Source organism: Myotis lucifugus, unplaced genomic scaffold (genome assembly GCF_000147115.1).
Source record: "Myotis lucifugus unplaced genomic scaffold, Myoluc2.0 scaffold_105, whole genome shotgun sequence".
NCBI lineage: Eukaryota > Metazoa > Chordata > Mammalia > Chiroptera > Vespertilionidae > Myotis > Myotis lucifugus.
This window is the reverse complement of record NW_005871153.1, coordinates 3,208,511-3,223,338: the sequence shown is the minus strand read 5'-3', so window position 1 is coordinate 3,223,338 and position 14,828 is coordinate 3,208,511. Positions and strand designations below refer to the sequence as shown.

At 39.3% G+C, this 14,828-nt stretch overlaps 1 protein-coding gene across 1 annotated transcript in view; it reads right to left on the bottom strand.

Moving 5' to 3' along the window:
- Positions 1-14,828, bottom strand: part of HACD2 (3-hydroxyacyl-CoA dehydratase 2) — an 80,306-nt gene that overhangs the window by 64,902 nt on the left and 576 nt on the right. The window contains exon 2 of the mRNA XM_023757301.1: positions 12,530-12,685. Within this exon, the coding sequence (XP_023613069.1) occupies positions 12,530-12,685 (156 nt within the window). The remainder of the gene's footprint in view (positions 1-12,529; positions 12,686-14,828) is intronic.

Here is a 14,828-nt window from a genome sequence, read left to right as displayed (position 1 = left end):
TTGGGGGGAGCATGGTGGGGAAAGCTTAAATTAAAATATCAGGCTGCATGAATTTGTTTATAACTAGCAAGAGAAAATAATTACTATTCTGCAAATCTAATAATCTTTTCCTAAAGAAAACACTGCTAAGAATCTCAAATGTATGAGTATCACGAGATGAGCTGAACCTCCTGCTGCAAAGTTGAAGAAAGCGAAAAGATATATGTAGATTATTAAAATGAGGAATGGAAGACATGGATGAAAAGCACACTTGAAAACTTATTCTTTCCATGTATGTGGCAAGACATCCAGGCTGCTGATTAACAAGACTTTGCAGGAAAGGGTATATATAGTGCTTAAGGACTATCATGTTTTCTTTACATGATGAATCAGTGGGTCTTAGTCCTATTAGGCCCAATCTCTCCTTTTTAATCACATATATTTTATAATGTCTCCTTTACTAACCTGAAGTGGAATTCATAGATGATATAACCTATCCACACAAAAAAAATTCAGAAAAATACAATGTTCTAACTGATTTGTAAAGAAGAAATAAAAAAGAAAGTAATTTATTTTTTTAAATGTGTATTTCAGCATATAAATATTTGGGGACAATGTATGACATAATGAAGCAGTCAGATGTATATACCAACTTATAATGAATAAGTTTAAATTTAAAAATACCAGAAACCACTTTGCAAAAATATAGTAAAATAGTCCTGGTTGGGTAGTTCAGTTGGTAGAGTGTCGTCCCAATACGCCAAGGTTTTGGGTTCGATCCCTGGTCAGAGCACATACAAGAATCAACCAACGAATGCATGGAAAGTGGAATAACAAATCCATGTTTCTCTTTCTCTCTACCTCTTTTTCTCCTCCCCTTCCTCTCTCTCTTTAAAATCAATCAATAAAATTTTTTTAAAAGAGATAATAATGAAAATACAAAAGTAATCTTAAGTGAAGTGGAATAATATGCCAAGATAAATACAAGTCAAAGCAGAGAATGAAGAAGTACAGTATTATTTTTTTAATTAAATCTTTATTATTCAGATTATTAGTTGTTCCCCCCCCCCCATTAGCTCCCCTCCACCCAGTTCCAACCCCACCCTCTGCCCTTACCCACCCCCCACTGTCCTCATCCATAGGTGTACGATTTTTGTCCAGTCTCTTCCCGCACCCCCCACACCCCTTTCCCCCCCGAGAATAGTCAGTCCACTCCCTTTCTATGCCCTGATTCTATTATATTCACCAGTTTATTCTGTTCATCAGATTATTTATTCACTTGATTTTTAGATTCACTTGTTGATAGATGTGTATTTGTTGTTCATAATTTGTATCTTTACCTTTTTCTTCTTCTTCCTCTTCTTAAAGGATACCTTTCGGCATTTCATATAATACTGGTTTGTGGTGATGAACTCCTTTAGCTTTTTCTTATCTGTGAAGCTCTTTATCTGACCTTCAATTCTGAATGATAGCTTTGCTGGGTAAAGTAATCTTGGTTGTAGGTTCTTGGTATTCATCACTTTGAATATTTCTTGCCACTCCCTTCTGGCCTGCATAGTTTCTGTTGAGAAATCAGCTGACAGTCGTATGGGTACTCCCTTGTAGGTAACTGTCTGTCTTTCTCTTGCTGCTTTTAAGATTCTCTCTTTGTCTTTTGCTCTTGGCATTTTAATTATGATGTGTCTTGGTGTGGTCCTCTTTGGATTCCTTTTGTTTGGGGTTCTCTGCGCTTCCTGGACTTGTAAGTCTATTTCTTTCACCAGGTAGGGGAAGTTTTCTGTCATTATTTCTTCAAATAGGTTTTCAATATCTTGCTCTCTCTCTTCTTCTGGCACCCCCATAATTCGGATGTTGGTACACTTGAAGTTGTCCCAGAGGCTCCTTACACTATCTTCAAATTTTTGGATTCCTTTTTCTTTTTGTTTTTCTGGTTGGGTGTTTTTTGCTTCTTCGTATTATAAATCTTTGACTTGATACTTGCGATCCTCTAGTCTGCTGTTGGAACTCTGTATAATATTCTTTATTTCAGTCAGTGTATGCTTAATTTCTAGTTGGTTCTTTTTCATAACCTCGAGGGTCTCACTGGATTTCTTGAGGGTCTCACTAAATTTATCGGTGGTTTCTAGAAAATTCTTGAAAAACCTCAAAAGTGTGGTTTTGAACTCTATATCCAGTAGTTTGCTTTCTTCCATTTCTGTCATTTGTGACCTGTTTCTTTGTCTCCGCATTTTTTATGCTTCCCTGTGTTGATAGAGTGGCTTTCTATGCTAGGTGTCCTATAGGGCCCAGTGGCTCAGCCTCTCCAATTACCTGAGGTGGACACTCTTGGTGCACCCCTTTGTGGGCTTTGTGCACAGTCTTGTTGTAGTTAAGCCTTGATTGTTGTAGGTATCACTGGGAGGAACTGACCTCCAGGCCAATTGGCTGTGAGAATCAGCTGTGTTTGCAGTGGGAGAACTTCTGTGCTGGAGACACCCTTCTGGGGCAAGACTTGCTTCAGTGGGACTTTGGTGCTCACTGAGTCTGCCCCCTGAGTGTGTCCCTTATGGATCTGAGGAGTTGTAATCTGGATGGTCCCACTCTGACCACTGGGTACACTGGCTCTTGGATCTCTAAGGAGGTGCTGATTTAGCCTCTGCCTGAGGCTACCCAGCAGGAGCTATGGAGAGATCTGCAGATTCCTCTTCTTTGTTTGAGGTTTGGAGGTGCCCAGAAGAAGGCCAGCTGTGAAGCAATGCAAGCTGCTGTGGGGCCTTGGGACTTCTTTTGGAAGTTCTGGGTCTCTCTGACCCAGCTGCAGTTTGTTAGATAATTTTCAGATTGCAAAGGGCCAGACCTTTCATATGCAAAAGCTTCTGTGCACAGCTTGGGTGGGGCGGGGTCTCAGGGAATCAACAGGGCGGAGCAAGCAGCTATGGCTGCTCCTCAGTCCTACCCTTAGAGGCCCCGCGTCTCAGTGTCCTGGTAATCGCTGCAAGCACCTCTGAGAGAAAGCCGCCCTTGAGTTCCGACAGATGCCAAACAGTCCACTTTCTCCCCGTATGAGTCTGGGTCCCCAGAGACTCGCCCGGAACTGGAGTTCAGAGCAGTCGGGAGCTTGACACTCCCTCCCAATTGAAAAGACAACCGTGTCCTAAGCTGCCAGCCCTTTCCACGTGCGCCTCCGTACCTCTGCACTTTACTTCCGCACCTCCTCTGAGTCTCAGTGTGCTTTTCTCTTTCCTTCTAGTTGTAGAATTTCCACTCAGCCAGCCTTCCTGTGGTTCTGGATGATGTCCGTTTTGTCTTTTAGTTGTATTTTTGAAGTGGTTGTGCGAGGCAGCAATTTCCGGTGTTTACCTATGCCGCCATCTTGGTTTCTCTCCAGGAAGTACAATATTATTGTAAATCAGCTAGGTCTTATTCATTTACAAGTGTGGTGTCAAAATAATCCCATAGATTATATCATGGGATGGGGTAAAAAACAACTATCACAGAAAACATCCTTCTGCCTTGAAATCCTGCTGAGATATTCAATCTGTCTAGTTTGTAAAAAGACCTTGGAATCCATTTTCTTTGATTGGTGTAATAAGGAATAGAAGATGGATTAGAAAACAACAACCAGTAATGCAAGAGGCAATAAAAGCAGCTGTATAATAGGTTGGTGATAGCTTTAGGATAAAACATAAAAACTACCGCAATCCCCCAAAAGGCAGTAATAAGAAATATTATTAAAATAGTCCATATTAAAGAAATCCAGTAAGATCCCTGCATGTCTCCACTAACTTAATAGCTAAAATCTGAACAGGAACCTCAAATCTCCTGTTACATATTTTCAGTGTTTCATTGCTTTTGCAATAACAACACTATTGCACTGAAATCCTTTTCAACTAAATATGCAAGCTGGAAATGCTATAATACCTACAGTACAGAATGTGCCAAGTGAACAAATTACTCAATTATTTGGAGATGACACCTTTATTTCATTTAGGTTCTCTCTTCATACCAGCTGTGGTAGGCAGAATTCTAAAGATAATTCCCCAAGATTCCTGTTCCTTGGTTATGCAATTAAACACTAATCTAGGTATTTTGCAAATGAAATTGAAGTCCCAAATCAACTGATTTTAAGGTATGGAGATTATATGGGTAGGCCTGACCCCACTATGTGATCCCTTTTCAAGCAGCGTTTTCTCCAGCTGGTGGCAGAAGGGGAGTTCAGAGATATTCAAAGAACAAGGATTCTATGAGCCATTGTTGGCTTCAAAGATGGAGGGGGCCATAGGCAAAGATTGGAGAGTAGCGTCACAGCCGTGGGCAAACTACAGCCCACGGGCCGGATCCGGCCCATTTGAAATGAATAAAACTAAAAAAAAAAAAAAAGACCATACCCTTTTATGTAATGATGTTTACTTTGAATTTATATTAGTTCACACAAACACTCCATCCATGCTTTTGTTCCGGCCCTCCGGTCCAGTTTAAGAACCCATTGTGGCCCTCGAGTCAAAAAGTTTACCCCACCCCTGTTCTAGGAGCTAGGATGATGATCTCTAGCCTGACAGCCAGCAAGGAAATGGGGACTTTAGACTACGACCACAAGGAACAGGATTCTGCCAACAAGCTAAATGAGCTGAGACACAGATTCTTCCCAAAGCCCCCCAAGTCAGCCTGGCTGACACCTTGATTTCTATCCTGTAAGATCCTGAGAACCCAGCCTCCTGACTTACCGAGCCATGGGCTAATAATAAATGAGCATTGTTTAAGTTGCTAAGTTTGTAATATTTTGTTATGCAGCAATAGAAAACGAAGACAACAACCATCTTCTAACTTAATAAGCTTTTTAACTTCTCGTGAAGATGTTTTAGTATTAATATGTACTACAAGACTATCAATTTGTATCTTTAGAGGGGTTAGCCTGGGGAGAATATACAAAGTTGGGGAGGGGGACGGGGATGCAGAATGAATCTTCACTGAGTTGGACTGTCTTAGGCATTGTAGGATACCTAGCAGCATTCCTATCCATTGTAGTGATCAAAATACCTTCACAATTTTCCAGAGTGCACTGTGGAGGGTGGGACTGCTCTTGTTGAGATCCACTGAGAATCACTGAACTAAACTAAGCATATTTCATTGGAAAAAAAATTTAGAAGACTTGCCAGAGTCAAAATCTCTCTTGAAATTATGTGGTAAACAGTTCTCTCCTCTTTTTGTCTTAAATCTTTATTGTTGAAAATATTACATATGTCCCCTTTTCCCCCCACTGACCTTTTGAACCCTTATATTTCACCTACTTGCAATAGGCTAATTTTAGTTTTAAATTTTAACCTCAACAACACTAATGCCATTTTCCACAACAGGTTATTCAGAAACATCTTTTCTAAAAAAATTTCCATTGTTAGATTGACCTTACTTTGTTCACTTACTATTATTCTTTCCACTTCACTCTACCCTGATAAAAGCTGAAATATCTCATGAAATTCTATGTGGACATCTTTCAATATGTACTATGGTCTAAAGCTGTACTGCGCAGCTGTTCTGTTGTTCAGATTCCACCAATACACATGTGCCTGTTCAAATTTAAATAAAAAGTAAATAAAATTAAAGTTTCTCTATCCCACCAGCCACATTTCAAAGGCTCAATAGCCACATATGACTAGTGGCTACTGTTAACAGACAGCACATATTTGGAATGTTACCACTGCAGAAAGTTCCATTGGACAATGCTCAAGACTTGGTTAATTTTATTTCTTTATTATACACTGAGTGGCCAGATTATTATGACCACCTGACGTTTGTAGGCAAATTAGCTATAATTTCGTGCTGAAGTAGCTAGAGGGTCAGACCATTATAATAGGAAAGCAGGTTGTTTACCATGACAGTAGAAGTGATTTTTTTCTGAAGATATGGGTAAACAACGTGATTTAACAGCCTTTGAACGTGGGTTATATTTGAATGTGAGTGGCCAGATTATTATGACCACCTGACGTATGGAGGCAAATTAGCCGTACACTGCATCATATGGGATATGGAAGCCGAAGGCCTGTTCGAACACCTTTGCTGTCTGCAGTTACCAAGATAAAACGTCTCCAATTTACACAGGAACACAAGGATTGGGCAGTCAAGCATTGGAAAAAAGTCATGTGGTCCGATGAATCACGTTTCCAGTTGCATCATGCAGATGACAGAGTGAGAATTTGGCGGAAACAGCATGAAAGCATGCACCCCACATGCATGAGTAAAACCCTTCAAGCTGGTGGGGGCAGTGTTATAGTTTGGGGCATGTTTTCCTGGCATGATTTGGGCCCTTTAATTCGTGTGGAACAACGTCTGAATAGCAAAACATACCTAAATATCGTTGCTGATCAAGTTCATCCTATCATGTTGATGGCGTATCCCAATGGAGATGGCTTCTTCCAACAAGACAATGCGCCATGCCACGATGCTCATATTGTGCAGGAGTGGTTTCAAAAACATGAGGAAGACTTTACCTTGTTTACGTGGCCCCCACAATCACCAGATCTCAATCCAATTGAGCATTTGTGGGATGAAGTTAAAAGAGCCATCAGGCAGCTGGTTCCACAACCATCAAATCTCACAAAACTGGACAGTGCTATTCATCAGGCATGGTGTCAGATTCCTCGCATTACCTTGCAACATCTCGTGGAAGTCAATGCCAAAAAGAATCGCTGCAGTATTGAAGGCAAAAGGTGGCCCAACGAAGTACTGATGGGGTGGTCATAATAATCTGGCCACTCATGTTCAAATATATCCCATGTTCAAAGGCTGTTAAATCGCGTTGTTTACCCATATCTTCAGGAAAAAAGACTTCTACTGTCGTGGTAAACAATCTGCTTCCCTATTTATAATGGTCTGGCCCTCTAGCAACTTCAGTGCGAAATTATAGTTAATTTGTCTACAAACGTCAGGTGGTCATAATAATCTGGCCACTCAGTGTATAACAGTTGAATATCCTTTGATAAGGTTCTTTCAAAGTTTCATTACTTTTTGTGGGTGTTTTTAAAATGCTCTATCTGCAGGAAATTGCATGGTCTGTTACTAGAAAACTAATGCTTTCTCCTGGCTTCTTGTGGATTTTTTAATTCTTTAAAGTCCAAGGATCCAAAGTGTTTTACTATTACATTTTAAGATCTTCTCTTTTTTGCTGGAAATCACTTATCTTTAAGTTTAAAAAATTAACAAATAGATGCCTAGGAAGGGAAGGGATTTCTTTTCTTCAAAAACAGCTCCTATGTGGAACTCTACATGCTTTCAATAACCATAGTGTCTTTCAGTTCAGAAAAGTTTTCTATAATTTCCCCCGATTACTTAAGAATTATACATTCCAACCTTTTCTACTTCTGGTAGCCTTACTAATTGACAGACTGCATGCCCTCAATCTGTTTTCTAGATACAATATTGCCTTATTAGTCCATTGAGTTTCACTACTTTTCTATATATTTTGATTTTCTGTTGTTCAGATTCCACTAATACACAATACCTCTGATGTGCTTGGCATTACTATTTTGTAATGTTCTCTTTTACATTTCAATAGTGAACTCTGAAAATCCCCAGTGGCTTCTGCTCTGTAACCTACTTTATCTGAGACCATAACTGGGAACTCCTGCTTTTCTTGAATATTCAGTATCACCTATCTCTCTGCACTAAGGCCTCCCTTCCTGCCCTGACTGCCACCATCAATATTTTCAGTCCTTTTTAAATTTCAGTACATTCCTTTCTATAGCCACTAACTTCTTTTAATAGCATAACAATTTGCTTCTATGTACCTCAGTTGTCAAGAGTGAGACCTGTGTAGGTGGGCTCCTGTTTCCCACAGACTCCCCTTTCCCTTCTAATGTTGTGACACTTATTAATTATACCCAAGTTCTATTTTCCCTCTGGTTTTCATGTTGTTTTTGAAGCTGGTTTTTCTAGGTTTGTTGTCATTCCTGCCTATGTTAGCTATTTCCACTATGACTTGCTCTGCTGGCTTTTCAGAAATCTCTCTTAGAGGTCTGTTTTCTCAAATCAAATCTTCAGAATAAAAAGGTAGTTCTGAGAAAGACAAATGTCGGAGGTACGGTTAATTACCATGTTTGTCTATTATTAGATAGGATATGCATAGCCCATGGACACGGGGAATAGGAGGTGAAGACTTGGGGGTGGGTAAAGACTGTCAATCACAGGCATATCCAATCATAAGTATTTGAAAGTGTCTGCTACAATTATAGTTTTATGTTAACTAAATATATTCAGAAGTCTGAATTCTCTCAAAAATAAATTTAAACTGACATAATGTAGCATCAATCTACTAATTTCTAAACTTTCACTCTACTCTAACAAAGCTGCAAACATAAGAATCTGTCCTTACCCCTGAATATCATGAATCCATAATAAGAATGAAGTAAAAAGGAAACTTATCATTATAGGTCATTATAGATGAACTAGAGGCCCGGTACATGAAATTCCTGTACGGGGGCGGAGGGGGGGGAGTGTCCTTCAGCCTGGCCTGTGTCCTCTTGCCTCTCGCAGTCCAGGAGCCCTCAGGGGGATGTCCGACTGCTGTGGAGGTGAGAGAGGCTCCCACCTCCACAGCTGTGCTCTCCAGCAGTGAGCCTGGCTTCTGGCTGAGCAGCACTCCCCCTATGGGAGTGCAATGACCACCAGGGGGCAGCTCCTGCGTTGAGCATCTGCCCCCTGGTGGTCAGTGCACATCATAGTGACCAGTCATTCACTGTTCAGTCAATTTGCCTATTCTATAGGATGGCATTTTTAAAAAACAGATATAATTCACAGACCATAAAATTCACCCATTTAAAGTGTACATTTCAGTGGCTTTTAGTAAGTCCACCAGGTTGTACAACCGTCACCACTATCCAATTCAGGAATATTTTCATCACCTTAAAAAGAAATCCTGTACCCATTACCAGTCACTCCCCACAACCCTTGGCAACCAACAAGCTACTTTCTGTCTCTATGGATTTGCCTATTCTGGATATTTCATATAAATGGAATCACACAATGTGGCTTTTTGTGTCTGGTTTCTTTCTTTCACATAGCATGTTTTCAAGATTCACCCATGTTATAACATGTACTAGTAATTCATTTATTTTATGGTACAGAGACATCTCAGTTTGATTATATGGTACATGATGGCATCTTTAAATATATTTTTGCTACCTATGTTAATTAGACCTCAGAATTAGCCAATACTCTGTGTAACACAGACTGTTTTTGTTCACATATTGATCTCTTGGCTTACAGATTGTCAATATTTACTTTCTGTCAATTTATAAATTATCTCATACACTATCATCTTCCTTGTATTGTATCTCAGTACTTTGGTAAATACTGCTTGGGCTTTCTACCTAACACCCCTTTTCTAGAAATCACCCCTCCTTTCCAACTTCTATGTAATGAATGTAACCTTGCTCCTGTATGCCAGGAATAAGCTCCTGTGATTCAAGCTGGATAAATTAGGCCCTTCACTGGGAATGTGGAATTGGGGGCAAGATTCAGTTTACAACTAGCTGCTCTCTTGATTGCAGGAACTGCAATCTCAGGGGCTTTTCTGTTACCATTGTCTGTCATGTAGACTAAGAAACCAAAAAAACTAGTTTGCAAGAAGACAAGAAAGAATTAGAGACAAAGAGAGAGAGAACAGCAGAGGTAAGGGACTGAGCCAGAACTCCTGGGTTCCCTATGGTGCTCCAGTCCCTGACTGCAGGCCATTCCTAGGGCCCAGTGGCATTCCTGCCCTTGGGTTCCATGGAACAGCCTATATCTTATCATAAATCTCCTTTATTGTATAAGTTAGTTAAGGAGGTTCTGTAATTTCTAGCCAAAGGACCTATTATAATCATCTACCCAATAAGATTTTAAGCTTTTTATTAGCAAAGGCTCAACATCCACAGCACCCATTACAGCGACTCAAACACATACTTAAATTATCACCCTTGGAATAATTTGAAAACGTTTTCTATAAAAAATACTCAAGACATTCTTAGATGACTATGAACAAAAAAATTAGAAAAGCTATATTATTGTAACACCAAATCAATATATCTTTGCACCCATTTTGCAAAAAAATTACAATTTCCTCAGAAACCAAATTGTCTTTTTGTATTACACCACTACATGCCCATTTGTACTTGCTTGGTACATGTTTCAAAATCTTTTAAAAGGCAGTGTTATATTTTCCTAAGGTTTGAAGTTTCCAGAGAACAAGTAATCTCTATTTTCTTTTCAAGCAAACACCCACAGAACCTTCTAAATATTCAGCATAGTGACACAATGAGTAGCTGACCTCCCTGCATTCATTTTCTCCTCCTGTAAACAAGCTATACTGTCAAGCACTAATAGTTCCCATAAGGATAACCCATCTTTAAATACTATGCACATGTAATTATTGTACAATGTAAGTTGGGGGGACAATATAACACTCTCAAGCGACAACACAGGCAGTGTAGTTTTAGTAAGGCTGAGGAGTCTCCTGTAATCACTGCTAATTCTCTGCATATTCCTGGGAGTCTTCACTTCATTATGCAGAGTTCTTTCCCTAAAAAGCAAACCCAGAATTTGCCACCTATTTGCTTCTCAGTGGGAATAACAGAGATAAAACCAAAAATTCAAATTATTTCCTTAAATCCCTGTTTAAAATTCAATAGGGATAACCCTGGATTAATCCTTCAAAGTCTAAGATTTGATTCCTGAGTGGATTTTGTATACTATTTAATGTCACCATATTTCCTAAGATATACTTACATTTTTTAAATAATATCTCCAATATTATAAAGTCTTACAGAGATAGAATCCCCTTTAAATTATTAAAGCATTCCAACTTTTTTTTTTTTAACCCTCACCCAGGGATATATATTTATTGACTTTAGAGCAAGAAAGGGGGAGGGAGGGCAAAAGAGAAACTTCACATGTACCCAGACTGGGGATCGATCCTGCAACCTGGGTATGTGCCCTGACTAGGAATCAAACCCACGACTTTTCAGTGTACAGGACAACACTCCAACCAACTGAGCCACACTGGCCAAGGCAAAGTATTCCAACTTCTTGCTGTATTAAGGACTGGGTCAGTTTCTGATGGTTTTGATCCAAACTTGCTTCTTTATAGCCTGACAATATTGTGTTGACCAAAGCTCTGGAAGACAAAGCACTACTCAATTAGTACTGCCTCTTTCAAAAAATTCCAAGACTCTAAGTTCAAAAAATGGCCCACACTAGGATTTTCTGGTTTCCTCAGACTCAAACTATTAGGGCAGGAAAGAGCTTTGGAATGCTACTTTAACCTAATTATATTACAAATGAGAAAATGGGACGAACAAGAGATAAATGACTTGCCCAAATTCACAATGAAATAGGTAAGACCAGCATACTTAGAATACGGGCACTCCGACTCCAGCTGGAACTCATTTCATCATACCAACTACCAAAACTGTGTAAGTATAGACAGTATTGAAATCTCTCTGCCTCCTGAGAGGAAAGAACAAAAACTACAGTTTTCTGCTTACAAATGAGAGGGTGAGAGGCTGAGGTATCACATCTTATTTCATGGAAGTAAATGTTTTCTTAAATATCCTTCCGAATGTTATAACGGGCTTGCCCTGTAGGCTAAGTAAAATGAAATGAAATACCAGATCTCTTCAACCAGAAGGTTTTTCACCATAATAAACTTTTGGTAGCTATTGACTTTGTGTGGCCAAAGCTACCCCCACTTCCCCTTTCCTAGTCCTGCCTAACCACTGGCAAGAGCGACTGGTCTAAGCAAGGCCAACCAGAATCCTTTCCTAAAACTGTGACACAGATGCTGTGAAAATAAACTCCCTCTCTGTTTCCTACCATTTGGAGAAGGCAGCATGCAGTAGGAGAGTCTAAGACCAACATTCAATGAGAAATAGAGATACGCAGAAAGAGATGGAACGAGTGTGGCAACGTCATATCCTTGGTTCTCATTGCTGAGCTGGTTCCTTTGATTTTGTAAGTTAAATCTGTATCTTTATCAACCACAGAAACCAGTAAACTCCTTTTTTGCTTAAAATACTTTGAATTGGGTTTCGGTCACTTGCAGCTCTAAAATCCTAACATATACTGACCCCAGGAGACAGGATTGGAGATACATTAACCTTAATACAGGAAAATTAATAAGCTTTTGTTAAAATTTTTTTTAATTGGATAACTTTAAACAGGTCCACTATTTCTTACATCTACCACTCCCGACATTCTATACCCAACAATTTCCTGCCTCCATTATATGCCTGCCCCTGAAAGTATCTGAGTTTGCTAAAACTTCCCTAAGATGTCCCTAGAAGCTTAAAAAACCCCAATATAAACTTGTTTCATTGACTTCCAACAGAAGTAGAATGTAAAAGAGATTCCAGGTAATACAAGTTAAATGAGATTGTACTTTAACATGGTCTAAGTATCACCATTATAGTATACTATAAGGCAAGTCTTCAAAATTTAAAGCAAACCCAACAGATATGGCTACTTCACTATAATTTAGTAGCATGTTTTTCTTTTATAAGAATAGAAATCAACAACAACAACAACAAATCTCAGGACCTACCTCCAATAAGGCTCCGGTTTGGAAGAATTTCAAAGGCTTTTCAATGGAATAATAAAGGCTATGATAGCTGCCCTTAGCCAGGTATGCTCTCACCAGACCAACTGCTATAACAAGCCATCTAAGAAAAAGAGAAAAAAGAGCACTCAGAAAAAAAATTTAAAAAGGTAAGTAGGATTTAAGGTAATAGGAAGATGTGGTAACAACAGATATTGCTAGAGGTGACTTCGAGAATCAGTGTCCTGGATTTATCAACTATAGCTCTCAAATGCCAACAGAAATGTTGCACCATACCAAGAGTGCTCTGCAAAAGCACAGTGGCACCTCACCCATCTGGAGCCTGGCTTTTTTGCAACCTTGCCTGTTGAGAACAAGGCCAAAATGAAGGGAATAAGCTAAATTAGTCCCAGAGCAGCTAAAGTAAGTGCCAAAGGGTCTAAGACAAGAGAAAAAAAAAGTGTTAAAGGAAAAATTTAAATGGCTTGTGTAATAATGGGTGGAGAGAAGATGTTTTAAGTCATTTTTACAAGTATCTCACTGGAACATACCCATATCTTAAAATCTATCCTTTTTAAATTGCAAATGAAATAAGAATATGTTGTTTTTTTAAAGAATAAAAGGGTTTTTTTAGTTTGAATTTCCCAAAATCAATTCATTAAAGAAATCCAAATCAATACCAAAGCAAAACAGGAAAGCACTTAGGTGTATGTAACTGTAAACGTTACATTTCTGTTCTACTGTCCTTTTCAAAAAAAAAAAATTTCTCAGGCCCAGAAATTTTTTTTAAGTTCCACAATAAAATGAACAGACCTTTATTAAGGTATGTCTCCTTGAAGGCAGTAATAGATTTACCTATATGTAAAATCTCAACTATGTATTGCAGTATTTATGTTATTTCTACAAAATGTCATACAAAGACATCAAATAGTCTGTAAAAGAAAAAAATGAACTCCTTAATGGTGTCATGCTATATCGAATGAAAAAAGCTTACTGTACTCTCACAGTTCTAATTCCTCTTCCTAGATATCACTCCTTACCCTCCACCCCTTGTCTACATTCATTGTCCAGGAGTAACGACTTATTGTCCAGGAGTAATGACTTATTTACATTCATTTTAAATGTACCTTAAAATCCCTCTCCAGGTCCAGTGTTCTCATCAATGCCCTTGGCTAAGGCAAGGATTTTACATATAAATACGCACAGAGTTCTGAATAGTCTTAAAATCACTGTGACCATTTATGTGACAAAGAAAACTTGCATCTGTAATATTGGCCTGTGTGTTCTAGATCCAGATCTAACACGAACTAGTTCGGTGACCTCCTCAAGCAAGTCACAACTTCTCTGAGCCCAGGTTGCAACACTGGCCATTTCTAACACTAGCAATAAAGACCATGATCTTCCCAAGATGTTAATATGTTAATGTGACATTAGCATTTGTGTTTAAAAATGGGCGTGGGGAAGGGGGGAAATACATGTACATTTTTACTTCTATCAGCATGTGAAGGATACACAAAGTAAGCTGCCCCCAGGGAGGGGGTCTGGGTGGAAGGGAAGGCTGAGAGGGAAGGTTTTCCCTGTATGGCCTGTATATAGGGTGTCCAAAAATGTATACACACACTCTGAATAAAAGCAGTGTTTATTAAAATCGAGCTATCAGAGCTGTTAGTGTGCATACTTCATTTGGGACACTGTATATTTCAAAATGTTGCACCTGCCATTGCAAAAATAAATAAAAATGGATGTTCCCTATACAGTTCTTCCAAGTTTCCTGTATGTTTGAAAGTTTCATAATAAACAGGTTAAGGAAAACGTTTTACATATGAATCACATTTAAAAATATGTAACAAATAGTCTGATCCTGTGATCCATCTCACACAGAATCTTGGGATCAAAGACTTGGAAGAACCTGGGAGAGCCCAACTCTTTAGTTTTGAACCTTTAGAAGTAGGTTCAAAAAAAAAAACGGAGGCCAAGAGAAATAAAGTAATTTATCCAAGGCTGCACAACTAGTTAGTGTCAGAACTAGAACTAAACCGCCGCCGTGGCAGGAATGGACCGACAGGAGGGAGAAAGGAGAGGAAGTAAGCGGTTCGGTGGGTCCATTCCCTCCTCCCCAGCAGCTCTGCCCTCCCACTCCGGCGCCTTCCCCACCCCAATCAGCCTTCAAAAGCCTCAACTCATCTAAGGCACCGTCTGCTCATGTCACTGGTCAAAAACTTTGAAAGCTTCCCCATGCCTTCCGATTCTGTCGGGCTCAGCCTGGATTTTGAAAACAGCCGCCTAAATGCATGGTCCCTCCGCA